Genomic DNA, 26,839 nt, shown 5'->3' with positions numbered 1-26,839 from the left:
GGCACCAAACCGCCCCAGTGCACACTGGAGTTCCTGGTTTGATGGGGCCAACAGGACAACGTCATCTGCAAAAAGCAGACGAGATCCTGTGGTCCCCAAACCGGACTCCCTCCGGCCCCTGGCTGCGCCTAGAAATTCTGTCCATAAAACTAATGAACAGAACCGGTGACAAAGGGCAGCCCTGCCAGAGTCTAACATGCACTGGAAACAAGTTTGACTTACTGCCGGCGATGCGAACCAAACTCCTGCTCCAGTCGTACAGGGACCGGATGGCCCTTAGCAAAGGGTCCCGGACCCCGTACTCCCGGAGCACCCCCCACAGGGCGCTGCGAGGGACACGGTCGAATGCCTTCTCCAGATCCACGAAACACATGTGGACTGGTTGGGCAAACTGCCATGAACCCTCCGCCACCCTGAAGAGGGTATAGAGCTGGTCCAGTGTTCCACGGCCAGGACAAAAACCGCAGTGTTCCTCCTGAATCCGAGGTTCAACTATCGGTCGAATTCTCCTCAGGTTTTCATTTTAAATTACATGCCAATGTGCTAGTTAGCCTATTAGCTACTTAAGCTCTAGATAGATTTAAAAGGCATGTTTTAAATAAATTCAGGTCACATAAATGCCACACACACTTCATGCTTTACCAGTTTAAAAGACATTTCAGTTTTATTCAATGCAGTCAAGTGTCAGAGATCAAATTGCCCTGGTTTCAGATTACATACCCACTAAAAAGGTTTTGTTTATGTTAATTACAGTAAATAACTCTAAAAATAACCAGAGGTAAAACTTGTTTGGTTGCCTTGGGAAATAATAAAACAGACGCAAATCTGACAGGTTCCAGCAGCAGCACAAGCTGCCACAGCAGTCCCAACACTACCATGCAGACTACTGAACCTCTGCTCCTGGAAGGCATTAGAGCAGCTGAGGGTCCTGCCTAACTACCAAATTTTATAAATTAAAACATTGTGGAGCAACCCAGTGATAGTTCCAGATATCTCTTTAGTGAAGTATAAAGGCACAAATACCCAGAATACTTGGAGTCCCTGAAAATTCAAATCTTAAAGTGACTACTACAAACAGTATTTTTACAATGAAAAGTAAATCAAATCACAAATGTGAAAACAATGCAATAACGTGAAAAGGTTTTATAGTGAGTTTCAGTTTATTGTTGTGTCAACCCACAACGAGTGGGGAAAAAAAACTTACGTCTGTCTTTTCAGTAAAATAATGTTATCTACAAAGTGCTTTGGCATCGTTATAGCCTAAATCCGCCACTAAAGCATATATGTTCATGTGAGCAGATAGACTAGGCTAGCCCCATTCGATGTTATTTCTGTGAGAAGGGATAACATCAACAGAGTTACAGCCTACACTGAAGTATTTTTTATATATATAAGTATTTATATATTAGTAGAGGTGTACACTCTGCTGTGGTGGTGTTGTTTTCACGTTAGCAGATAATGCTAGGACAGTAGCTAACAACAGTTAGTAACCCTGACAGGGTTATTTTTAATCTCTTGCCAGTGAGTAAAAGCCAGTCCAGTATTTAGCATTACTTTTATCCAGTCTCTTGCTCGTCTTTTTCTCTTCTTCCTGGCTTCTGTCCATGTCCAGCTTGTTCACAATTGCAGTAGGTCATTGTAGTATGTCAGTAAGTTTGAACATTATGTCCAAACTCTCGAGGATGGGAGGACACAGTACTCCCAATATGCAACTGGAACACCAGTGTCCTTGCTAAATAAGTTACAGCCTACTAAGGAGAGTTAGACTGGTCTACTAGTGGGCCATCACAGCTCTGAAAACATCAGAGCAAATTTCCAACAGTGGAAACACGGCTATAATGTCCTTGCCAACAGACTACTGTGGCCTGAACAAGATGTAGCAGCCTACTAATAGCTAGCTTGGTTAGATAACGAGTACTTACATCTCTGAAAATGTTGGAGCCAATACTAAATTGGCATTACTTGGATAGAATGACCACATAGTAACAATTTAAATGGTTACTTTGTCACCTGACAAAATAACAGATCTCAGTAAAGGCACAGGGATTTGTCTTCATGTGTGTAAGAATCGTAGACTACTGAGCTAGCAGAAGGGTCTGGTGCCGTAAAGTGTTGCGCAGTTCTGGCAAGAGGTGTCAGGGATGCTCACCCACCCATAGTATACTAACAGACAATCCGGGCACACAGTGGCAATAGTAGAGATGTTGTTCACCTAATTAGGCGTCACTCTATGATCAAAATGATTTTGAAGCTGTTATTTTAATGTAAAAAGGTCCCTATTGTTACTCTAATGTAGCCTATATTCTTGAACAGAAAGGTTTAAGTTATCAAACCCAGCCTCCCAGCTGTAACATTTTTGTAAAAACTACAAGCATTTCAGAGCATTAGACTGCGAGTTTTTTGTCAGCACTGTCAGAGAAATTACATAAATACATAATCACCAAAACATTCTACCCAATGGAGCTGGCAAGACAGTGACAGTGGGGCCACACATCTGATAGTGATGATATAGGCTATCACATCTTAAAATTATTTTAAATGTAATGTCTTCCTTTCCAACATCTGAGCTCAGTAAGAAGTGTCCAGCTCAGTATGTGCTCATCTAATTGTTTCAGTTATGGGCTACACCTTTGTGTACAGTTATCCCAGCAATCTAATTAGTCAGAACACTCGCCTCAAGTTATGTATGCAGCATCATGTTAATGATCAACAAACTATGATCTGGGCCCACTTGTGGACCTCAGTTAAAATTCTGCCCTGGGCAAAGTGCAAGCAATAAAGGAAAAGAAGTCATATGAAAGACAATTTTCACCCATGCTTGAGGTATGGACTGCCAGCTATGACATTTTCACGTAACGTGAGCTTCCTTCCAGTCAGTCAGATGCTAGCATGTGGTTTTGTAGATGTAGCCTCAGGGAAGACACAATGGAATAATCTAATAGGACTTCACTCCAAAGGTAATGAGCATGAGTATGATCAAATATTGGTAGGAACATGTCCCTATGCGAAACTACGCCCTTGCCTACAGCCCTACCAGGTATTAATAGAGAGCAAGGTGAGACATCCATTTTGCTTAAATGATTTCAGCAGTTTTCCATCTCTCTGATTGAATGTCAGTGGTGGGGCTACAGTTTTAGTATATTTGGATTAGCATTAAATGTGTGGGAGATGAGAGTTCTTTTGCCGTGCGCATTGTGACATACAGTGGGTATGGAAAGTATTCAGACCCTTAAATTTTTCACACTGTTATATTGCAGCCATATGCTACAATCATTTAAGTTCATTTTTTTCCTCAATGTACACACAGCACCCCATATTGACAGAAAAACACAGAATTTTTGACATTTTTGCAGATTTATTAAAAAAGAAAAACTGAAATATCACATGGTCATAAGTATTCAGACCCTTTGCTGTGACACTCATATATTTAACTTAGGTGCTGTCCATTTCTTCTGATCATCCCTGAGATGGTTCTACACCTTCATTTGAGTCCAGCTGTGTTTGATTATACTGATTGGACGTGATTAGGAAAGCCACACACCTGTCTATATAAGACCCTACAGCTCACAGTGCATGTCAGAGCAAATGAGAATCATGAGGTCAAAGGAACTGCCTGAAGAGCTCAGAGACAGAATTGTGGCAAGGCACAGATCTGGCCAAGGTTACAAAAACATTTCTGCTGCACTTAAGGTTCCTAAGAGCACAGTGGCCTCCATAATCCTTCAATGGAAGACGTTTGGGACGACCAGAACCCTTCCTAGAGCTGGCCGTCCGGCCAAACTGAGCTATCGGGGGAGAAGAGCCTTGGTGAGAGAGGTACAGAAGAACCCAAAGATGACTGTGGCTGAGCTCCAGAGATGCAGTCGGGAGATGGGAGAAAGTTGTAGAAAGTCAACCATCACTGCAGCCCTCCACCAGTCGGGGCTTTATGGCAGAGTGGCCCGACGGAAGCCTCTCCTCAGTGCAAGACACATGAAAGCCTGCATGGAGTTTGCTAAAAAACACCTGAAGGACTCCAAGATGGTGAGAAATAAGATTCTCTGGTCTGATGAGACCAAGATAGAACTTTTTGGCCTTAATTCTAAGCGGTATGTGTGAAGAAAACCAGGCACTGCTCATCAACCTGTCCAGTACAGTCCCAACAGTGAAGCATGGTGGTGGCAGCATCATGCTATGGGGGTGCTGCAGGGACAGGACGACTGGTTGCAATCGAGGGAAGGATGAATGCGGCCAAGTACAGGGATATCCTGGACGAAAACCTTCTCCAGAGTGCTCAGGACCTCAGGCTGGGCCGAAGGTTCACCTTCCAACAAGACAATGACCCTAAGCACACAGCTAAAATAACGAAGGAGTGGCTTCACAACAACTCCGTGACTGTTCTTGAATGGCCCAGCCAGAGCCCTGACTTAAACCCAATTGAGCATCTCTGGAGAGACCTGAAAATGGCTGTCCACCAATGTTTACCATCCAACCTGACAGAACTGGAGAGGATCCTGCAAGGAGGAATGGCAGAGGATCCCCAAATGCAGGTGTTAATATCTTGTTGCATCACTCCCAAAAAGACTCATGGCTGTATTAGCTCAAAAGGATGCTTCTACTAAATACTGAGCAAAGGGTCTGAATACTTATGACCATGTGATATTTCAGTTTTTCTTTTTTAATAAATCTGCAAAAATGTCAAACATTTTGTGTTTTTCTGTCAATATGAGGTGCTGTGTGTACATTGAGGAAAAAAATGAACTTAAATGATTTTAGCATATGGCTGCAATATAACAAAGTGAAAAATTTAAGGGGGTCTGAATACTTTCCGTACCCACTGTATGCCCATGTTCAACCTGTGCACGCAGTCTGAGGGAGGAGGAGCTGGGGGTGGGGAGACCTGCTAGAGGCTAATGCAGTCACTATGTTGTCATCTAGTATACACACTGTTCACAGATACTGTATCATACATACAGCAGATAGAGATACATTAGTTTTTCCCTTTGTATAAAATAAGCCACTTAAATCAGAAAATGAATATCATTCACTTATTACAACCAAGTAAACACTGCGTCACCCTTATCACAGTAAACATATTGTAAATAAACCTGTAGCAAAAAATACCATACTGTTATGTATGTATGAAGTGATTACAGTTTTAGCTGAAAAGGTGTCAACAAAAAGACACAGCGAAAGAAAGACCGGTAGACATAAAGAGCATTAGGCATTCAGGGTTCAGGTGTCTTTATTTATGTTTATAAACAGCAAAGTCAAGCGCTTCACTGACTGTCTTGGTTGCCTACGTTTTTTCCTGTTAACATTTTTAATAGTGCGTCTACTTTCACACTTGTCATCTGAGGTCATTATGTCTGTTCTTAGTGTGCACAAATGTTTAGTATAATCTGAACCACAATCATCTTTATTTGCACAGTATGCTGAACACACAAGGAATTTGACTCCAGCACAGTGGCTGTCAATGTGCTTTTGTAAGACAACAACAAAATATGTGCATTTAAATAAGAAACAAAAGGCAAAAACAATTTATTAAGAAATATATGTAAAAGAAGAGCTTTCATTTAAGTATGTACAATGGTTGTATGTACAAATTGTTGTACTGTGGGTTTTTATTATATCTTGTTATTCAGGTACTGTATATGTGGGTTAAGTGTTCAACAAAGTGACAAGCCTGGGTGAAGAAACTGCCCTTGTGTCTGGCTGTTTTGGCGTACATTGACCTGTAGCGCCGTCCAGAGGGGAGGAGTTCAAACAATTGTGTCCAGGATGTGAGGGGTCTGCAGAGATCTCTGCCCTTCTTTCGACCCTTGAGTGGCTGTCGCCATAATTGATAGGGCTTCACTCCTGCTACATCTAATGAACAAATAGGTGGACGTTGAGTGGAGCTGAATGGGCTGAATTACCACCAGTAGCGGGACCCTCCCCTCTGCCTCTGAAAGTGGCCACGCCCTAATTAATGCATAACTGTTATGCATTCATTCATTCATTCATTTTCTACCATTTGTTCCCTGAGCGGGGTCACGGGGGGCCGGAGCCAATCCCGGCCGGCAATCGGGCGAAGGTGGGGTACACCCTGGACAGGTCGCCAATCCATCGCAGGCATAACTGTTAGTCTCAGTATAATTGGAGTTATATATAAGTGAGTTATATGTAAACTCACCCCCTGTACAGTTGTCATGGAAGAGGAAACTAGCTATAGAGAGCAAAACTGTTTTTGCACCAGGCTGTAAACATGTTTATTTATGTAAAGTTGGCCATTTTAACTTGGGAATTTATTGGGATTGACTTTGTTTTGAAGCCTGCCTCAAGTGGCCATTCGAGGAACTACAGGTTTTGCCACTTCTGCATTGGCTACATTTCTCAATCTTGGAGGTTGCCACTTGGATTATACAAATTGTCTTTACAATCTCAGCTCTTCAGATAACAAAAATGTTACTCTGCAGTGTTTTCCTGTCTTAATTGTGATAAGGATCGTGTTTGATATCACTTTTCTATGTAGTGCATTGTGTTTACCCTCTACTTGTCAAACCATTTAGTGACCTCTTGTGCTCTATGCATACAGGCACTATCATCCTGGAAGAGACCACTCATTTATTCAGGTTCTCCTTTAATTCATCACCTGTCTGTAGTTGGATAAATGTCATACTATCATTCTCCCTTAGGAAGCTTGGCCCTACGCCTTGTAACAAACATCAATCACATATCAGCTTTTCCTGGTAATCAAATACTCCTCGGACCAAGAAAATTGAACTTAAATGAATCACAAATCTTCATTTACAAGCCCAGATTGAGATGAAAAAAGCTGACTGCATGTCCCTACGGTGTTCACAAGGATACTACTGTAAACTGTATCTGACTGGAATCAAGGCTGATTATTCTATCTCCCACAAAAAAAGGTTAGGAGGGACATTTCTAAATATTGTTTTCTTTCCAGTGAATAGAGATTGTTTTGTAGTAGTGACATAGCAGTGTATCCTAACACCAGCATCCGTGTGTAAGACTTCTAATTGTGCTGTTAGATGTCTAATAATGACAGACCTTTCCTTGATACTTCAAAAGCCTTTGTGCACCACAGAGGAGGAAAAAAAAAACCCTGATCCAAAGCAAATAAGATAAAGGAGCTTGTAGGGAGGGCAGAGCTCAGTGCATATTAATATTACAGCTCCTTGCTCTGATCTCACTTTGAAAACAAAAATGAAAAGGCAAGATAGAGAATTAGATAGGAAGTAATATGAAAAATAGATAAATAAATAACCCAGAACTTTCCCATGTCTGCCTGTGTTTGATGCCTAAGCAACCAGGGACAGGAAAACAGAAAGGAGGGTATTACCTAACAAGAGTACATTGTTAACAGAGTTCCCTGGTTCAGCTTTCAAGGCACACCTACCTGTGATCACTGAAGAATTTACCTCCACCTGAACATAAGGTCTAACTTTGTTTGGCTACTCATAAACCTTTCAATTAAACATAATAAGATTTTAATTGGATTTTGTGCTCTTGTCTTCACTCCCAAACCTTATTATTCCTTCTTATTATGAGTGATCAACTGAATAGATAAGTTTCGCAGCAGCATCGTTGGATAGTCCTATTCATTTTGTGTTGCTCAGCAAACAGCTTTGCTTGTTAGGACCTTCTGGTGTTCAGGGATGTTCATGCTGGATAATGAGCTGGGATAGCCACTACTTTTCAGCTTCATTTACTACAATTGCACTTACTAGTTGAATGAAAATAACTGTGAGAGGGCATGTTATCATTAGCACATGCACATACAGTGTGCATATTTTCTGTAAGGTAGTGTCTTAAAGAATCAGGGTTGCGTCAGGAAGGCATCCGGCGTAAAACACGTGCCAAATGTCAACATGCAAGTTGTCAGTGTGACGATTCGCTGTGGCGACCCCTAAATGGGAAAAGCTGAAAGTGACTTTCTTTAGTGTCTTAAAACTGCTGTATTTATTTATTTATTTTGGCCACCAGGGAGCAAAAAACAAACATCAAAACAAGCTGATAGTTTCAACTCCTGCATACTACTGTCTATGTCTGTGTTAGCAAGCCGTTAGCTAGCTGCATTCAGCAGGCATAAAGCAACAATTCATTAGCCTTACTCATTTGGGGTCATTACCACTGACAAATGCATATCGATATTCTCTCCTTTTAGGTCTGTTTTCGGTCTCCAGCAAACCCCTTAGAAAAATAAGGCTTCAGCTTGGTAGATGTAAAACAGCTAACATTAGTTGCTAATGTGTGCTGCGAGAAACGGCAGCCTCTGGAGCCTGAAAAGAACAGCTCATAATCAGCTGTCAGTACTGACCGGTTGTAAAGGGGTTAAAATAATATGGTCTTTTTTCCACATAACAAGCTGTGTTAGAGGTTGCAATTTCAAATTCGCTACTGTTTCATTGTAGTGACTAATCTCTATACTATGCTTTTTAATATATTGAAAGATGCTTGGAGCTTGAGGGAAGGTCCGTGACTGTTTTGACTCTGCTGTTTTGACATTCTGGTCTGGGATGTGTTAGCCTGGAGCAGGGCAGGGAAGGAAATTAGTCTCTGTTACAGGAAGTCCAAAGTTGTCTTGTTTACAACTTTGTGTGTGTGACTGAGTAGAGACAGCAGCACACGTGCCTCCCACACTTTACCTCCTGTGGAAGGCAGCAAAGCTCCTGTGGAGTGTCCCTGGAGCGGTTATCTCTCAGGTGGATTATGTGGACTGGGATCATTTGAATGTACTCATGAATGTACTGCCTCAGCACTGGACTGTAAGAGGCTTTGGGAGATGGGCTTAGGACTGTCTTTATTTTATCCTCTCTTCCACTTAGTCTGTCTTTTTTTTTTATCTGCATCTTTAAACGTTACCACATCTGTTGACTATCACCAATGGAGATGAAGGTAGGAGGCTCAATGGGTTATATTTATATTTTCATTTATGTTTATATATTTAGAGCTTTTTTGTTTTTTATTGAGGATAGGATTTTATGGGTGATTATATTATATGAATTGGGGTTGCTGATAACATATTGTATTTTTAAAGCCTGAATAACTGGCACAGTGGTCAGTGTTGTTACCTCACAGCAAACAGGTTCAGGGCTCAAGCCCAGGCTGACCCAGGGCCTTTCTGTGTGGAGTTTGCATGTTCTCCCTGTGCCTGCGTGGGTTCCCTCCTAGTGCTCCGGCTTCCTCCCACAGTCCAAAGACATGCAGCTTAGGTTGATTGGTGACTAAATTGCCCCTAGGAATGAATGAATGTGTGTGGTTGTTTGTTTACATGACAGCCCTGTGATAGACTGGTGACCCATCCAGGGTGGACCCCACCTCTCGCCCAGTGTCAGCTGGGATTGGCTGCAGTCCCCCCATGACCCTATTCTAGATCCACTGACTATAAGCAGATGTCAGCAGAATAATTGCTCAGTGTAAATGGCTGTCAAGTTGAATCTAAAATACTGACATTACACAACAGAAAATCTCAATTTTCTTATTATCAGCATTAAGAATAATCAGTTCATAAATTTAACTGTGCATGAATGTGATTTGACCACACTTTAAGCTTTATAAACTGGTAATAGTTCTTGATTTTATCACCATGTTCTAAAGTCGAAATGTGGCTGTTATGTTTTCAAGCTGCACTAACTAGTCAATAGCTTGATATGCACATTATGTTTGTGGTTATGATAATAAAAACTGTGATGTGTAGTTGTGCTTGCTGGAGCAGAGAGTGTTTGTTGTGGTTCATTACCAGTGTGTGTGGTTTGAGATTTAATAGGTTTTGTGTGGGAGTGTGTGTCATTCCTTTATAAATTTATGGGTTAGTAATTAGAGTAGCTTGAGTCCCAGCACGTTGTGTTCTCTTGCCACGTGATCCATGTGTGGCAGAAAAAACCCACTAGGTAGCAGCTAAGGTAACAGCAGGCCACACTGTCAGTTGTGTAGTGTAGCCATCAAAATTCTACTTTTCTGATGCATCTGGCATCAGATCACATTGTTCTCAAGAACAAAAAAACAGGCTTAGAAGATTTAATTGTTAGCTACTGGTGCATTTTCTCACTTGTCAGTGAATCATCCATTCAGATTTATATGAGTCATTCATTCATGCAACTATTAAATATTTAGTTCCTTATTAAAACTGATACTCATATTTATGTATTTATCATCTCTCCCTTTGCTCTCCATAGGATGCCATTCAACATCAGTATGAATCTACCTTCTCCAGGAGCACCTGAAGAGCCTTAATAAACATTCAGCACTGTGGACACAATATACAAGCCAAGAATAGATCACTTCAGAGACAAGCCTGACAGAGCCCCATGTCCTTTTTTTTCATATGGTGGCTGTAAACATATGACTCTATTTCCCCAGTTGACAGACCTCCCACACCTAACTTCCTTCTGTGCCACAGAACCATCAGAGTGCCCCTTAGAGGGGCAATGCCAGTCTTGCTTAATGCCGATGCCTCTTTCAGCTCCAAGCAGGAGCTCCTGGACCTGCAGGACTGCCCTCCCACTGGGTATCTCTCTCTGGATACCCCCAGCCCTGTGGACTCCCAGACAAGCAGCCCCATAGGCTCAGGTCCCAGATGCCCTGGCAGCCCCGGGGCTGATGGCCCCATTCGGCCCTACATTTTCACTGTGGCTTCCACACTCCCCAGGCAGATATATGGGGTAGAAACAAGATCCCATGCAGAGACTGCCTTGGGGTTAAAGCTGATCTCGACTGAGCCAGATCAGTTATGTGGCTGGGGGGCTTTGACACCGAAAGCTGTCCAGGTTTTCAACACCCCTCGTTGGGTGCTGTTCTTCCTGTGCGTGGCCTCTTTCCTCCAGGGAATGATAGTTAACGGCTTCATTAACACAGTGGTCACCTCCATTGAAAGGCGTTTTGATCTGCGTAGCTACCAAGCCGGACTCATCGCCAGCTCCTATGACATAGCTGCCTGCGTCTGCCTGGCCTTTGTCAGTTACTTCGGCGGCACAGGTCACAAGCCTCGCTGGCTGGGATGGGGGGTGCTAATCATGGCACTGGGTTCTCTCGTGTTTGCCTTGCCCCACTTCATCACACCCCTCTACCAAGTCAGTCTGCCTGAGCGAACGGGAATGTGCTCTGCCAACCGTACCAGCCCGTGCCAGGACAAGGAGGGTGGAGGCTTATCCAACTATCGTTTTGTCTTCATGCTGGGACAGCTTCTACATGGCGTGGGTGCTACTCCTCTATACACATTAGGGGTTACATACCTGGATGAGAACGTCAAGTCCAACTATGCGCCCGTTTATATTGGTGAGTCACGTCAGTACTTGGGTTATGCCGAGTGCCACATTTTTTGAAATAATCATTATATAATTTTACTTTACTTTGACCCTTTTTTCCAATTATGTGTGTGTTTGCACATTGCTTTGTATGTTTATTTTTGCCACAAAATGCAGTGCAGGTTTGACATGATTTGTCATTTTTAAAATGTGATTTTCACAAGAGCTGCTATAATTACAACTTACATATTTAACAGTGTCTTAACAAGATGTAAAAGAAGCAAAACGCAGAGATGGTGACAAATATTACACTTATCCCAGGCAGATACAGCAACAACAAAAAGTAACTCCTAGTGTATATACTGCACTGTATGTGCAGTGACTGCACTATTTATATTCGGCCTTTTCATATTTGTAGCCACCATGGCTGATAAAATGAAAAGCATGTCTTTTTGCATTTCAAAAACACCAACTGAGTGGTCAGTCTTCCTATAGATCAATGATCTAGGTCAGTGGTCCCCAACCCCCGGGCCGCGGACCGGTACCGGTCCGTGGATCAATTGGTACCGGGCCGCACAAGAAATCATTAATTATTTCCGTTTTATTTATTATCTGAGTCTGAACGATCTTTTATTTTGAAAAATGACCGCATTCTCTCGGTTACATCTCGGTCACTTGAGCGCCAAAACTGGCTTACTTGTGGACATATTCAGCCTGCTCAATGAACTCAATCTGTCACTTCAGGGGAAAATGACAACTGTCTTCAAGTTGGCAGATAAAGTAGTTGCATTTAAAGCCAAACTGGATTTGTGGGGACGGCGCGTCCACAGAGGCATTTTGGACATGTTTCAAACATTAGTGGGGATTTTGGGTGAGACTGAGCCTGAGCCTTCATTCTCCCAGCTGGTGCACGATCACCTGTCTTTGCTTTTAAAAGAGTTCGAGCGCTACTTCCCAACCACAAAGGACCCACGAACTGCCAAGGAATGGATCCGCAACCCATTTGTCAACAAACCAGGTGAATCCAGCATGTCTGTGCAAGAAGAAGATCAACTGCTGGAGATCGCAAATGACGGCGGCCTTAAAAGTATGTTCGAGACAACAACTCTGTCGGTGTTCTGGATTAAAGTCATGACAGAATACCCTGAGATCGCCACCACAGCACTGAAAACCCTGTTGCCATTTCCGACATCCTATCTGTGTGAAGCGGGGTTTTCTGCAGCGACAGCAACCAAAACAAAACAACGGAGTAGACTGAACATAAGCAACACACTTCGGGTGTCATTGTCTCCTATTACCCTCAGTCTCGTTGCAGAGAAACAAGTTCAGGGCTCCCATTGATTTAGCGTTATGGGGAGTTAAAAATTTCAACACAGTGGATTTATGTCAACAGACTTATGATATTCATTGTTGTGACTGTGTATTCTGACTTTGTTCGGCTTCTGTCACCATCCATCTTCACTCTTCAGCTTATACTCTGAACATCTGTAAACACAATACATTTCCCTATTTCCAACAGCAGAAGAGAACAGTGTAACCCAAGCTCTCAGAAAAACACACAGTTTCTCATTTCAAGCTTGTAGCTTGTAGATACAGAGCCCAGTAAAAAAAAAATGAAACAAAAAAACAATGGGAGCCTTTTTAACCTGCAGAACAGGAAGAGGTAAGTAGGAAATAGGAAGTAGACACTGACCGCATTGACCCGTGGTTCTGTGGTCTCTCTCCCCAGGGATCTTCTACACTGCAGCCATTGTGGGTCCAGCAGCAGGCTACCTGCTGGGAGGATACTTCCTGAACATTTACACCGAGATTCACCTGTCGTGAGTCTGCTTTGGATGGCAGAATGGACTAGAATGGCGTAGCATAGACTAGAACAGAGCAGAATATAATAGACTGGAACAGACTAGAATCAAACTAACTAGAATGTAACAGCCTAGAGTAGACTGGGAGAGACTAGCCCTCTGATTTTATTGATGGAAAAAGTTATTTTTTCTTTTCTAGATTGTTTTTTAGCAAGCCTTCGAACTAGAAAATGAGTTCTTAAATTTTTGTTAAAGGTTTTTTGAAAAAGTTGCAAAATTGCAATACTGGGTCTTTGTGGTTACAAGTATCACCATTTTAATTTTAGGTTTATGGATTTAAATACAGTAAGTGATGCCCATTGAAGCCCAGTGTTCCAATTTTTGCAACATTAAAATTGATTCATCCAAATCATGTGTATTTTACTTTTTTAGAGAAATTATTAAAATGTTCTTTTACTAAACATCTTTTGAAAAGACTACAGGTCTAATACTTACTTAGAAGATTGTTGAAACTGGTCTAAATGGGAGAGCTGGGAGGGCCAGTGGGAGACAGCCTAGTTGTTTGAACTTGTAATGTGTTAAAGATTACTGTGTTAATATTTTCCTGCCAAAATGTTGCAGTAATACAGTTCAGATTATGGGATGCTGAGATATGCAGTGTCTGGCTTCATTTAGTCAGGAATTAGTACTACTAGTCAGTTTAAAATATATGTTGTAATTTTATGACTGTGGGCCTCTGAGGGCTAGAACAGAACAGAACTGTTTAGTAGAACAGGGAAGAACAGAACAAACTAGAGTGTAATAAACTAGGACTGTGTTTGAAATCATTCCCTGCTCCCTGTGTAGTGCACTACACAGGGAGCAGGGAGAGCCACATTTAATTTAACAAAGTTATGAGTATGTAAATACTCCATATCCACTATAGAATAGTGCCCTCAGAAATTCCACAGTGGGATGCAAAGAGAAGTCACGTACTTTCTGCATTGTGTGACTCGACATCTGGTAGTGATGCTCAAAATTTCCAATTACTGTTCATTACTGAGTACACTACTCAGTGTGCTTTATATACTGTAGCAAGCAGGGAATCAACAAGGAGGGAGTGAGCAATAAGGTTAGATTATGTACATATTTTATATACATTAAATATTTTTAATGATGCATATTCTGTGCCATCATTGACAGTTGTATAGTCAAGCAACTGTAATTTTAGTATCTATATAAAGGAGTACATTACACTGTGGGATTGTTAACAGAAAGTACTTTTGGTTCCATTGCAGATTTTTTAAGGGCACTAATACTAAATTAAATACATTTACAGATTCAGATATTCAAATAAAATTGAGGGAAGTAAATGTAGTGCATTATATAGAAAATAGTGAATACTTTTGGACAGTTTATAATAGACTGTATGCATGCAGAAGAGAATAGGAGAATGTAGAAAAGCCAAGTGGAGAACAGAATAGAAATTTCACACACAGGATGCATTGAACTAGCATTTAGGGATCAGTATTTGTAGACATGATTTAAAAATGTGGGCGTGTGTTGTCACAGGACAGAAATGACTCCAGAGAACCCTCTGTGGGTTGGAGTTTGGTGGATTGGCTTCCTCGCAGGAGGAGCAGCTGCTCTACTCGTAGCATTCCCCATCCTTGGGTACCCACGACAGCTCCCAGGTGACACTCACATCCATTACCATGAGCCTGTCTTACAAACACACACACTCTCTCTTGCAACAAGAAGGAAGTAAAGAAACCACAGAGTATCACGTTTCATTTTAAAGGAATGTCCAGTTTCATCTTGTCACTCTTCCTTTGCCTCTTCCTGCAGGCTCTCAGGAGTATGTGGCCATGCGAGTGTCTGAAGCCCACCAGCTTAAGGATGGAAGCCACACCACAGCCTCAGACCCTCAGTTTGGCAAATCAGTCAAAGACATGCCAAGGTAGTCCACTCACTTCCACAACAACAGCACAGCAGAGGACTTGTTTTGGATATAGCATAGACAGCATCATGAGACATGTGGGGGCTGGCACATAAACCACAAGGAGTAAGAGCATCAGTATGTCAGAAAGTTGTTTTTGTGCATGGTCAGAGCCCTAGATTTTAATAAGGTGGTGGTGGTGGTGATATTTTGAACAGAAGCCCATGAGGAAGAAACAGATGTAAACTTTAGCAAGAAACAGGAAGTAAAAAGCTGGCATAGATTCAGTTAGTTAAAATGTGGGCTGCAACTTCAGCTCTAGTTTTTAACCATTATTTCTTTTGGAAAATTAAGCATGCCAGTTTGCTTAACCTTAGTTACGTCCATAAACTGTGCTTCACAGATGCTGCTGCAACTGTTTTTGATTTTTTTGACACCTGCATGCAGCTGCCCCTTTTCACCTGACTCACTAGCTTTACCTCATGTCTCTCCCTCTGTTCCTTTACTAAAACCTTTGGAATATTGCCAGCTCTTCATAGGTGGAAACCAGCATAATGCTACAAACAGCATCCCAGACTATAACAGCACATCCCAATCAGCAGTTTGTTTGTCTGCCCCATTAAAGACAAACTAGGCCAGCTGGGTGGAAAAACTTGCCAGTCTGATGACACAACAGCAGGAGGCTCATAATATACATGCTAACATTGGTAATATCCTTCTGTGGTCCTAAATTATGTTAGTAAACAAGAGAACAAACATTTTATATGCTGTATGATAATGCTTTTTAATGCTAATGTTTCTAGGAAGAAACCCTTGCACATACTCTGGAATGAAGTCATGTTAGATCATTCTGAAGTGCTTAACCTACTGAAAGGGAGGGGGTGACCATTCTGAAGTGCTTGACCTACTGAAAGGGAGGGGGTGACCTAAAGCTCATGCCATGTTTGCTCCCAGACACAGAGGACAGCTGGCGGTCATTGTGCTGATAACGGCTAAAGGAGTAGGTTTGGAGGGCGGGGTATTTTGCCCCTACCAATGTTGAGACCAAACTATACGCCCTTGCATTATGACTATGTGTTTTCTAGCCTCACCCGCCTTCCCTCGGCTGTGTACTAATCCTTGATTGTGTGTAAACTGAAAACACCTCTATTATGAATGAATGTGTGAAGGCAGATGACAGATCTTTTCTGATAACTCAGTAACAGCGATCCTTTCATCAACTGATTAGAATATAAAGAAAATAAAAGTTGCTTTCCTTGACGGTGTCTGCTCAGATAGAAATGTTGTGACTGCAGAGCTTTACAGAGAAGTGACAGCCCTGCCTCTTTTCAGTTGACAGCTACAGTATGTTTACACTGAGCTCTGCAACAGCCATGTCATCTCTGTAGCTCTGGGGATTACAGAGACAGATTAAGGCAGTCATAATGTCACGTTATGTATCATGATGATACATGTTTGGATATAAAATGCAATGTCTATCTGTACTGTATCAGGAACATCTCCAGGCTGTTGACATTAGAGTGGTCCAGTTTAATTAAAAAAAGGAAGCTAAAGTTTATTCAGTTAGATGCACACGCTGTCACTTCTTACTTTTTCTCTGTCTCGTTCCAGGTCTGTTCTGCTTCTCTTAAAGAATCCAACGTTCCTGTTTCTGTGCTTGGCTGGAGCTACCGAGGCCACCCTCATTGCTGGCATGTCCACCTTTGGTCCAAAGTTCTTGGAGTCACAGTTCAGTCTCAGTGCATCAGAGGCTGCCACATGGTTTGGTGAGTGTCTAATACAGTACGACACATGATGCAAAGTCCAAGGCAAAGCAGCTCTGTATCATTTATTTCCTATTCATGGTTCCAACTGTAAAGTGCCAAGACAGACTTGCTGTTTTGACTATGAACTGACACTTTTTCACCTAATTTCCACTGACCTTATGTTCGCTCACAACAAGAAGGTGCTTCTTTGTGATATTTCACTACACCAGACTTGCCAGAATGCTTTTCGGAAGTTTTTAGAAAATAAATAGTAGAGGATTATTTAATTTTTTTTTTCTTTTTTCAGTCCAGAACAAGTTGTTTTATGCAGTCCCTTATGTAGCATGTACTTTCACTGAATTCATTTTCAATCTAAGCAGATACTAATCTGACATTAAAAAGCATTAAATTTGACTTTCTGTTTTACTGTTTCACTCTCTTTAAACAGTAAATTTCTCTCTAGTAAACCAAATCTTATCTGTCTTTTATGTGATTCAGTGTCTTGAGTGCAAACTGGAAATTTTGCCCCATGTGTGGAGCTACAGGAACGCTAATAGCATCATCAAGATGTTTATCCTGTGTGCTCAGTAAAAAAAAAAAGAATTTGCCTGTTGGAGTTGAGATTCAGAGTTGAGAATTAAAATTGTGACCTGATAATGGTGTTCAAAGAAAGGTCTGGGGGTCACCAAAAACATTTATCATTCAGCCTCTGAAGACTGGGAATATTCTCAGCTAATTCCATAAATATCTTTGTCTCGCTGTTTGTGTTGAGCTGCATTTACTCTTGCACTTTGGAATGGAAGTGTAGCCTGAGGGCCTGTGTCTTCATGTTCAGGATACATGGTGGTACCAGCAGGAGGTGGCGGCACATTCCTGGGTGGCTACATCGTGAAGAGAATGAACCTGCGCTGTCGAGGCATCATCCGTTTCTGCATGATGTGTGCAATGGTCAGTCTAGTCTCCATCTTCATCTTTTTCGTCCACTGCCCCAACATTCCCATGGCTGGTGTCACAGCTCCGTACCAGTCTGATCTACTGGAGGAACACCAACAGGACCAGTACAAACACCTGTATGACAAGCCCAGTGAGCTGCGCCTTAGAAACAGGTGCGCAGCGTTAATGTCAGCACCTGATTCTGTTTTCTGATAAACAGTGTATCATTCTGTTTATCTGATTAGTTTTAATCTTAGTGTAGCTGTAATCATTTTATATTTTTATGGTAATTTAGTTCTCCCTGCTTTGTTTTGTCCCTGTCGTTTCTCTCTGCCATGTCTGCAGCTCATCTTTAGAGGAGAACCTGACAGTGGGCTGTAATGCAGAGTGCAGTTGTGTCAGAGAGCTATATAACCCAGTATGTGGGGCAGATGGTGTGATGTATTACTCCCCCTGCCACGCTGGCTGCAACGCCATCAATCATACCGAACGCTCCACTGGCAAACAGGTAGGCACACACACTGCTCATGTCTTTTTCTTTGGCTAGAAAGAAATTAGATTCGTTTTACTAACCTCCGATGCTGTGTGGATGCTCAAAGGTAATACTACGTAAGGAAAGCACACAGCTGTAAACCTTGCTCTAAGTATTTGCAAATATTTACTCCAGAATTCTTAAGCATTCCCTCCTGCAGACGTGGTGCATCATTCTGCTGAAAACATACATTTTCCTCTGTGTCTCATGACATCAGGCGTTAACAAGCAGCCATGCATTCAGATTAGTTTGGTGTAATCATAGTTATGTACATGTTCAGTGTTAAAAACAGAAAATGCAGTGGAGACACTTATTTCCTTAACAGGCTTATGAAACCAACCCTGGAGCATTTTGATGCAAACTAAAATATGTAAAAAAGGCAGTTTAATGTTAAATGTAGCCTTTAAAAAAGAATAAAATGACATAATTTAGTGATTTTTAGGTTTCATTTTGGTTATTCAGCTTCATTCATTTCTGCTCATTTCTAGCCTTGTCTGTCAATGGGTGTGTTGAGATGCATGCTAATTACTAAAATCACTATAATCATATTTGATATGATATAACACACTGGTTATATCCTGTATATCATAGCTTTTTTTCCCTTTCTGTTCATCATCAAACTGTCTCTAACATCTCTGTACTGAGGTGTAAGTGTCAGACATTCACGTGGTATTAAAATGAAGTAGTTTACATGTGTTGGACGGCTGAATAACTGCATTAACAAAATATTACCTCCATTACAGCTTTTCTTCCTATGACCTTTTATATTGTGTCCTTTTATAATATGTCTTTATAACTGGTGTGAATCTGCAGGAAGGTCTAGACAAGATTTACTGTAGAGCATGAAAAGAATAATGCAGTTTTCTACCAAGAGCAGCTCTTCAACCAGCAAAATGTTACTGCAATACAATGTTCTGTGGGTCAGTTGCTTACAGTATAACACTGCTGTCAGTTTTAACAGGCAGGCATTTTCAGCATTTAATTAAAAATGTAATGATTAATTGATTCAAAGCCACCTACACTGGCTTTGATATGGAGCCTGCAGATCAGCTTGGGACATCGTTGCTTTTACTTTAATGTCAGGGAGTAGATTATTTAGGTTTATCTTTTTGTTTGTTTGTTTGCTTTGTGATGCTACCATGTGACGTGAGCTGAGGACACACCACCACATAGCAGGATTAAGAGTCTTAGCTCACTTTTGATGATATTCAGGATGTGATGTTAGCATGAAACATGAGTAACCGCCCAGTTATTTGTGGTCCTGTATGTGTGATTCTTACTGTACATAGTGCTGTGAGTGAATTAACCATCGGTAAGTAATAATAATAATAATAATAATAATAATAATAATAATAATAATAATAATAATAATAATAATAATAATAATAATAATAATAATAATAATAATAATAATAATAAGCAAATAAATAAAGTGGCAGCCTTTAACATCAATTAATTACACTGTACAGCAGGGAACAGTGGTGGAAAGTAACTCACTGACTCAGGTACTGTACCAAAGTACATATTTGTGGTAGTGTTTTATAAATTGCACTTTTGCTACTTCTTAAGTAAAAGCTCTACTGGGTGTCTGCACCCAGTATACAGTACATTACATGCAGGCTGACCCCTCTCCACATCACAGCCAGGTTTTAAGTGCACTGTGATAGAAGTTTAAAAGTAGACTGAGTGTTTGAAATCGGTTACAAAATAGTCCTTTCTCATCCTTGTCACCAGAGGTGCCTAGCTCAGAAGCAACAGCTAATAAACAACAAGTGTGCCAGCTGATGGCTCAGCTGCATTGTTTAGACCACTGCGGTCACAGGCCTTTGCTGTTAGCTGGAACACAAATCAATGTTCCCAATGTCATTTAAACAACTTCAAGTTCAAAGAAAAAGCTTTTAGGCCACTGTTCAGAGTGGGGGTATATGTGCTAATGGAAAACGCTTCTTTAACAAGTACAAGCTCCTGTGTTTCTCTGTTATTATTAATGTGCTTGTTGATGTAACCCATGTAAACAACATTAACCTTTGGATGAATGAGAACTTGGCAAATATGAGTGGGAGTTCATTATCTAATGACCTCAGGATGTTCTGTGTTCTAGGTTTACTCTGGGTGTAGCTGTGTGGTGGGTAATGTGTCCTGGGGCGAAAAAGGCTTTGCTCTGGCGGGGAAGTGTGGCACATGCCAGCCTTCCTCTCCTTCCTCTTCATCATCATCTTCTTCACCTTCCTCTGTAGCATCCCGGCGCTCACCGCCACACTCAGGTGGGCAGCTATAGTGAATCCTTTAAACGGAAACAAAACAGATGGTTGCACTGAAGATTCTGCTTCTGTTGTTGAGTATTGCTGAGTCTGTTCATTAGTTTGTTATTGTCAGAAGCACCAATATTATGTTAAACTACTCGTTGTTTTGTGTTTTTATTACTGATTCTTGACCTTGACCAATGAGGAGAACTTAGCTGCCTTAGCTGACCATGGACATGGCTGCCGCAGCTGCGCATTTGCACTCAGGCCCAGGGGGAGAATCTGTCCTGGGTTTGATGCTTGGCCACAGCAGTGTTTTCAAGTTCCATTTCACAACAATGTAGTGACCATTACTCAGTGCTTATGTTTCTGCAAAATCGGACAACTGCGTTTAATGTGAAGACAGTGCAGTGTTTTCAAGAAAATACTGTAGCAGCATTTTTCTCTTTGCATACACAGTATGGGTTCACGTTAACAACAGTAGTAGAGGTGAGGGGTTGCTGAGTAATCTTCCTGCAACCCTGCCAACCACTGGAACATTGTCATTCTTCATTTAAAAAACATGTTTATCTTTGAAAGGGAAATCATGAAAATTGGGAATCTCTACCGCTAATTTCCACCTGACCTGGCTGCGTTGTGCCGGAGCTGATCACTGCCAGTCTTGTCAATGGTTGTATTCCCGCTGGGTCCGGCTGAGTTCTGTCTCCGATTCATCCCACATGCAGCTCTCCAATCCGCTTCGCTAATGATACACAACTAGTATATTTTTGACAGATGCCACATCTGGGACACCTCTGACAAACTTTGACCCACCAATCAGATGGCGCCTTGCCTCTCTGTGAAACATAGAGAGGCTACAAAATGATTAGGATGAATGTTCTTTTAACAACTGAAACATAGCCACAAATCTTTGATCCATAATTCATAATGACTTGACTGTAACCGCTAAATTAAATGTAACCGATAACTATAGTTGTTGTTTGTGGGCTACAGCACAAGTAGGAAACAAGAACAGTAAACACAATTAACAGACAGAAGAAACCATTCAACCACAAAGCCTATTTACTGTAGAAGCTCAAAAACAGAGAACAGTATCCTACCTGAAACAATCTGCACCGCAACGAGCTGCAGACGGACCTGGCTGGGGATGAAGCTGCACAGAGGACGGATGAAACCCAGGTCACAGATGGAATACAAAGCAGTCAGATCCGGTGGAAATGGGGGGTAATAGTGTAGCCATCAATCAACTTGTTGTCTGTTTACAACCCTGCACACGAACATTGTGCTCAGAGATAGTTGCCACCGCTGATCTCTTGTAACAACAGCTCAGTAATGATTCCAGTGGATGGCAGAGGGTTTGTGACAGCAGGAGATGTCATAGCACTGTCAGAACAACCTGTGATGCAGAGGAACACACAAAAGTGTCAAACTATTGTAATGAGGTTTCAGATTCAGTGTGCCTGCATATCTAATCAGTGCTCCTGTGTAGGTGTGTGCCAGACAGCCAGAGATCCTTTGGGCTTGGCATCCAGTGGATTGTGGTGCGCACACTTGGTAGGTCTACTTTGAGTTTACTTTTAATCTTTTAATTATAACCAGAGTGAGGAATTTTCTCCACACAGATGCCATGCTTTGTCTGTTCTGTCCATTGTTCCTCACAGGTGGTATTCCAGGACCCATAGCATTTGGCTCTGTGATCGACATCTCCTGCCTACTCTGGCAGGATCGGTGTGGCGAGCAGGGCTCCTGCTACCTCTATCACAACTCAACCATGAGTCAGTACACACTAGTGGCTGGCATCATTTATAAGGTAATTCTAATACACAGAGTAAGGGGTCATTTATTGCAGTGTCACATTCAATGTACAGAATCTTAGTTTACAGATTTGAAGACTTTTCTCTGCTTCTCTTCAACTACTCCACCTCAAAGTGTGTGTCCTGGTGTTGTGACTGCAGAGGGAGTTGTGTGAAGTCACTGCATATTTCTGTTGAAGCTGAGCGTAAATCGTTTATGTATCTGACTTGCCTATCATTCACTTTCTTCTGACTTCAGCGGTTAAAATGATTTGGTCAACATTTTTATCAGATGTGACAACAGTAATTCTCAGATGCTTGACAAGCTAATGGGTCCCCATCCCATTGCCTCTGTGGCAGCAAAGCATGTTAGAAACTTGTTGTTTAAACTAGGTTTCATAAAGACTTTTAGGACTGAAACTCTAAAAGATACTATAAACTGCCTTGGAGAGACATGCTAGCCTAGCCACAGTCAGGCACCACTTTCTGTAGGAGGCAGTGTTACATCGGGAAATCCTTTATTTAAAGATAATACTATGTCCTCAAATATAATATGACTCCTACTTTTTTCAAATTCCATTTCCAGAAAACAGTATCAGTCACGTAATAGAAAACATTAGATGATACCAAAAGACCACATCAGTCCAAAACTATTTCAGTTTCATTTCAGCAAAACATGTTTTCCACAAAAATACCAACAACTCACTTTGCGCTGCTTCATTTTAACAACCCTCCCTCCTGCTTGCACACAACCAGGCAAAGCCAATTGCAGGATCAGGTAAATACAAAATGGACAGAGAGCTGCCTGCGCTGATCATTGGTCCGTGTCCGTGAAAATAGGAACCATTATCTTACATTGAGTCTATTACGGCAGCGAGCTTTGCAGGTATTGGTAAGTGTATTTTAGAACCTCTGACTGTCTTTACACGACACTAATCGCCTCCTGCCTCTAGACTCACACTGAATGGACAGACATAAGAGGGGCATTCATTTTCCAAAAATCTTCTAAATCCTCTTTCTAAAATGCCAAAAAAAAATTATCTTAAGATGAAAACTTAAACTAAATACCAGGTAAGGTGCTTAAATGAAAACATACACAGCCACCTGTTCATGAAATATTTTTTGTGTCACTTATCTGGAAATTCCCCCTCACTACTGTCCCCCTCTTTTTCAGGTTTTGGGGGCAGTATTTTTTCTGTTAGCCACCGTCCTGTACCAGCCTCCTCCTGAGTCGCCTCAGAGCAGCTGTGAGAGCACCGACCAGGGTGCAGGAGATGTAAGCGACCTGCCTGTCAAAGACCTGCCTGAAGACGGTGTCATCGTCAACAAGCATGCCAGGTTATGATGTCTGAGATTTCACACTATGTGCGTGTGTAGGTGCTGCATAAAGCACCATGTGTAACTGTGTGTGTGCGTGTGTGCTAAAGTGGGAGGGTACTTCCTTTATGCCAACAGCCTTCTCTTAGCCATAATGACACAGCATCTTAACATATGCATATACATAAAGACATGTAATCACATGAATAAAAAAAATAACACACACACACAGCTTTACATGATGTACAAGATGAGTTCTAACATGTTGCTTTCTGCATCATGTGACTGCGTGTGTGTGTGTGTGTGTGTGTACTGTATGATTGACAGGCTGGTGCCGCACAGGTTTTATCTACTAAGAAGCATTCTGCAGATTTCACAAAACCTTTTTAAAATGAGTTCAAATCACTTTCTAGAATGTGAGTCTGATGACATTTCTGTACATGCCATTTTTCTTCAGAAGACAATGAAACAGCTACATGTCATATGCCATGTGGATGAGGCATTTATGACGAGGCATTTACTGTGTAACCATCTTCTCCCTCTGTTCTGTCCCCAGGAAAATAGTGAGACCTTATTTTCTACCCACAGAAAAAGCCATGTTCTTATATACTGTAAAATTGTCTAAGTCAGTAATAATGAAGCCAAATCATTTGCATATCCTGTCATATTTTGAGCCAAGATCTAAAGGACTTATACAGTATAATGTGAACATAACATTTGTCACACTACAGCAGCACAAATATATTTGCAATTAGAGAAGCACGTGCATCTTTGGACACATGAACAAGAGATCAATGACCTATTGATATTTAAAAGCAGTACCACAAAAAAAGGAGACCACAATGCATTTGTGATCTACATGAAATACATCTGTATTGTTGACTGTTTTCATTACAGTTTGCCAGGGTGTAGTAGAAAGCTTTGGTGCTTCTCTCCTATAGAAATAACTGCACAAACAAAAGCACTTAGAAGTCTGGAAAGTGTGTGTGTGTGTGAACACAATAAAGGCCTGGTCACATCAGCATTTAAAGGATTATTGCGTCAAGTTCAATTTTTAATTTTGATACCTCAATTCACAGCTTCACCAATTCAAGCTGACTTGGCAGCTGACCTTTGTGTGGGGAAAGTGTAAAATGGAGGACACTATCGTAGCTTGTTTGCTACATTGCACCATCCACTTCTACGTATGTCCTGTTAGACACCTCGGCTCTCCAGCTGTCCCTTCTGTCAACACTGTTAAACTGGCCTAAAGAGCCTAAGTGAAAGCAGAACTTCCAGGTTCTGTTCCAGAAGTTGGAACTCCCATTGACATGACGCTAATAACTAATCCTTGGAACTAAGCCTTTCTCAACAGTATGTTGTGCAGCTCACCACAGAATTTTAAGTAAGAATGAGATTTTTTTTTTTATTACTATTTTAATTTCCTGTAAGCCTTAGAAGCTCTCAGTCGTATAACCTGGTGTGACTGTGCCTTTCAAACGGGATATGTAGCTTATAAGTTGCCAAGGGTAATACGCAATTGGCATGACATGCAAACCAACAAATCAGGACTGTTATTTGGGCCTGATTATCACAGTACAAAAGTGCCAAAGCAGCTTTGCCTACTTTTACTTTTTATTATTGACCTTATTTATGCAAATAATTTATTTATTATATTTCAGCACTTGTATTAGTGTTGCATTGAGTGGGCAATGATAAAAATGATGCTACCTTGGCTTTCCTCCTGCTGCCCTTTGTCTACAAAAACCTCTCCTCTTGTCTGTTGTTCATGTGATAGTGAAACACAAGCTGACAACTGTATGTTGCCTGTGTTGTTGTCATGTACTACTGTTAGCAACCCCCTGCTGTCGTTGGGGAGTTTGAGGTCCATGTGAAAGTGCTCCTAATTGTACTTTGATGCTCAAGCTTTGACGAAGCACTGTAATTTTTTTAAATTCTTTTTTATTTTGTCTTTGGTACTGTATGTGTTCTAAAGAAAGGAAACCGAGGACTTGAAATCAATGATCTTTTTATGAAATGATTTGAAGATGTCAAGCGTTTTCTAATTACACAAACTGAACAACACATTTTTGCTTGTCTCAATCTTTTTTTTTTATCGTGTGTGTGTGTATGACTGTGATCTTCCGGAAAACACAAAGAGACAAAAAACAAATGACATAATATGATGCAGGGGAAAAAAAAACAGACACAATAAAAAACAAAACTCAGGCAGCTGAGCAAGGCCACAAAACATATTTACAGCTTTTGGGGTCTTTCCTTCCTTTTTTTTCAAGTCAAGTGTCATAACAAGCAAATAAGTAAGTAAAAATTTATTTATATAGCACATTTATAAACTGAAGTTACAAGGTCTTATACAATAAAAAAAACATAACTTTAAGACAAATGCAAAAAAAGTGTTGAGCAACAGTTAGATAAACACAATAGAAATAGGACAGAAAAAGAACCAAAACCAAAAAAGACAGACACATAGATGGCCTAATCAGTGCCCGTGACAACCACCTGCCTAAATAAATGAGTTTTAAGGAGAGAGTGAAAGGCAGAGAAATCAGAGGCAGACTGAATCTCAAGTGGGAGGCTAGTCCACAATTTAGGGTCCACTGCAGCAAAGGCCCAGTCACCGTAATTGTTAAGTCTAGATTTAGGCACCTCTAAGAGCAACTGGTTGGAAAATCACTGTGGAAATTCACAGTGTAAGAGCTCTGAAGGCGCCAAGCAGTGCAAAGCTTTAAAAATAAAAAATGAAACCTTGAAAGTAATCCTGAAACACACAGAAAGCCAATGTAAAATCAGGGTTAAGTATTCTTCAAAAGATGATCTACATTCTGGACCAACTGAAGACGAGACAGTGAAGACGAAGGGATCCCAATACACAGTGTTACACTAATCAGTTTTAGAGGTAATACATGCATGAATTGTCTTCTCAAAGTCATTGAATGAAAGGAAATGCTAACCCTTGGCTAATAAATGCAAATTAAAAAAAGCTTTCTTTACCCAGTGAATTGACCTGCTTATCCAATTTAAGGGCACTATCAAATATAACCCCTAATTTTTTTTTTTACCTGCAGCTTCAAATAAGCGGCCATATAGGGCCAAGGTCAAATTTATAGAAACCACCAGGGCTACCAAACAGTACACACTCAGTCTTACTTTAATTAATGTGTAAGAAATTTAAAGAGAGCCATGTTTTTAAATAATGCTGGCAGTCAAATAAGGATGATATTGAGCAGTTCTTCTTTCCAGTCACAGGCAAATAAATTTGAATATTGTCAGCATAACAATGACAAGATATTTTTCAAAGATAAAACCAAAAGGAAGGCCTCACAGGTAA

The 26,839-nt window shown here is 41.1% G+C and overlaps 1 protein-coding gene across 1 annotated transcript in view; it reads left to right on the top strand.

Annotated features, from left to right (window-relative positions):
• slco4a1 (solute carrier organic anion transporter family, member 4A1) overlaps positions 1 to 25,565 on the top strand; it is a 34,708-nt gene extending 9,143 nt beyond the window's left edge. Inside the window, 12 exon segments of the mRNA XM_020617233.1 lie at positions 10,161 to 11,259; positions 12,958 to 13,048; positions 14,582 to 14,703; positions 14,858 to 14,969; positions 16,560 to 16,714; positions 17,529 to 17,799; positions 17,972 to 18,134; positions 20,260 to 20,344; positions 20,347 to 20,422; positions 21,891 to 21,955; positions 22,063 to 22,211; positions 23,369 to 25,565. Of these exon segments, the coding sequence (XP_020472889.1) occupies positions 10,413 to 11,259; positions 12,958 to 13,048; positions 14,582 to 14,703; positions 14,858 to 14,969; positions 16,560 to 16,714; positions 17,529 to 17,799; positions 17,972 to 18,134; positions 20,260 to 20,344; positions 20,347 to 20,422; positions 21,891 to 21,955; positions 22,063 to 22,211; positions 23,369 to 23,539 (2,307 nt within the window). The 5' untranslated portion in view covers positions 10,161 to 10,412 and the 3' untranslated portion in view covers positions 23,540 to 25,565.
• The last annotated feature ends 1,274 nt before the right edge of the window (positions 25,566 to 26,839 follow it).

The sequence above is a fragment of the Monopterus albus genome, unplaced genomic scaffold (assembly GCF_001952655.1).
Source record: "Monopterus albus unplaced genomic scaffold, M_albus_1.0 scaffold187.1, whole genome shotgun sequence".
In the NCBI taxonomy this organism is placed as follows: Eukaryota; Metazoa; Chordata; class Actinopteri; order Synbranchiformes; family Synbranchidae; genus Monopterus; species Monopterus albus.
This window is presented reverse-complemented; position numbering and strand designations above follow the sequence as displayed.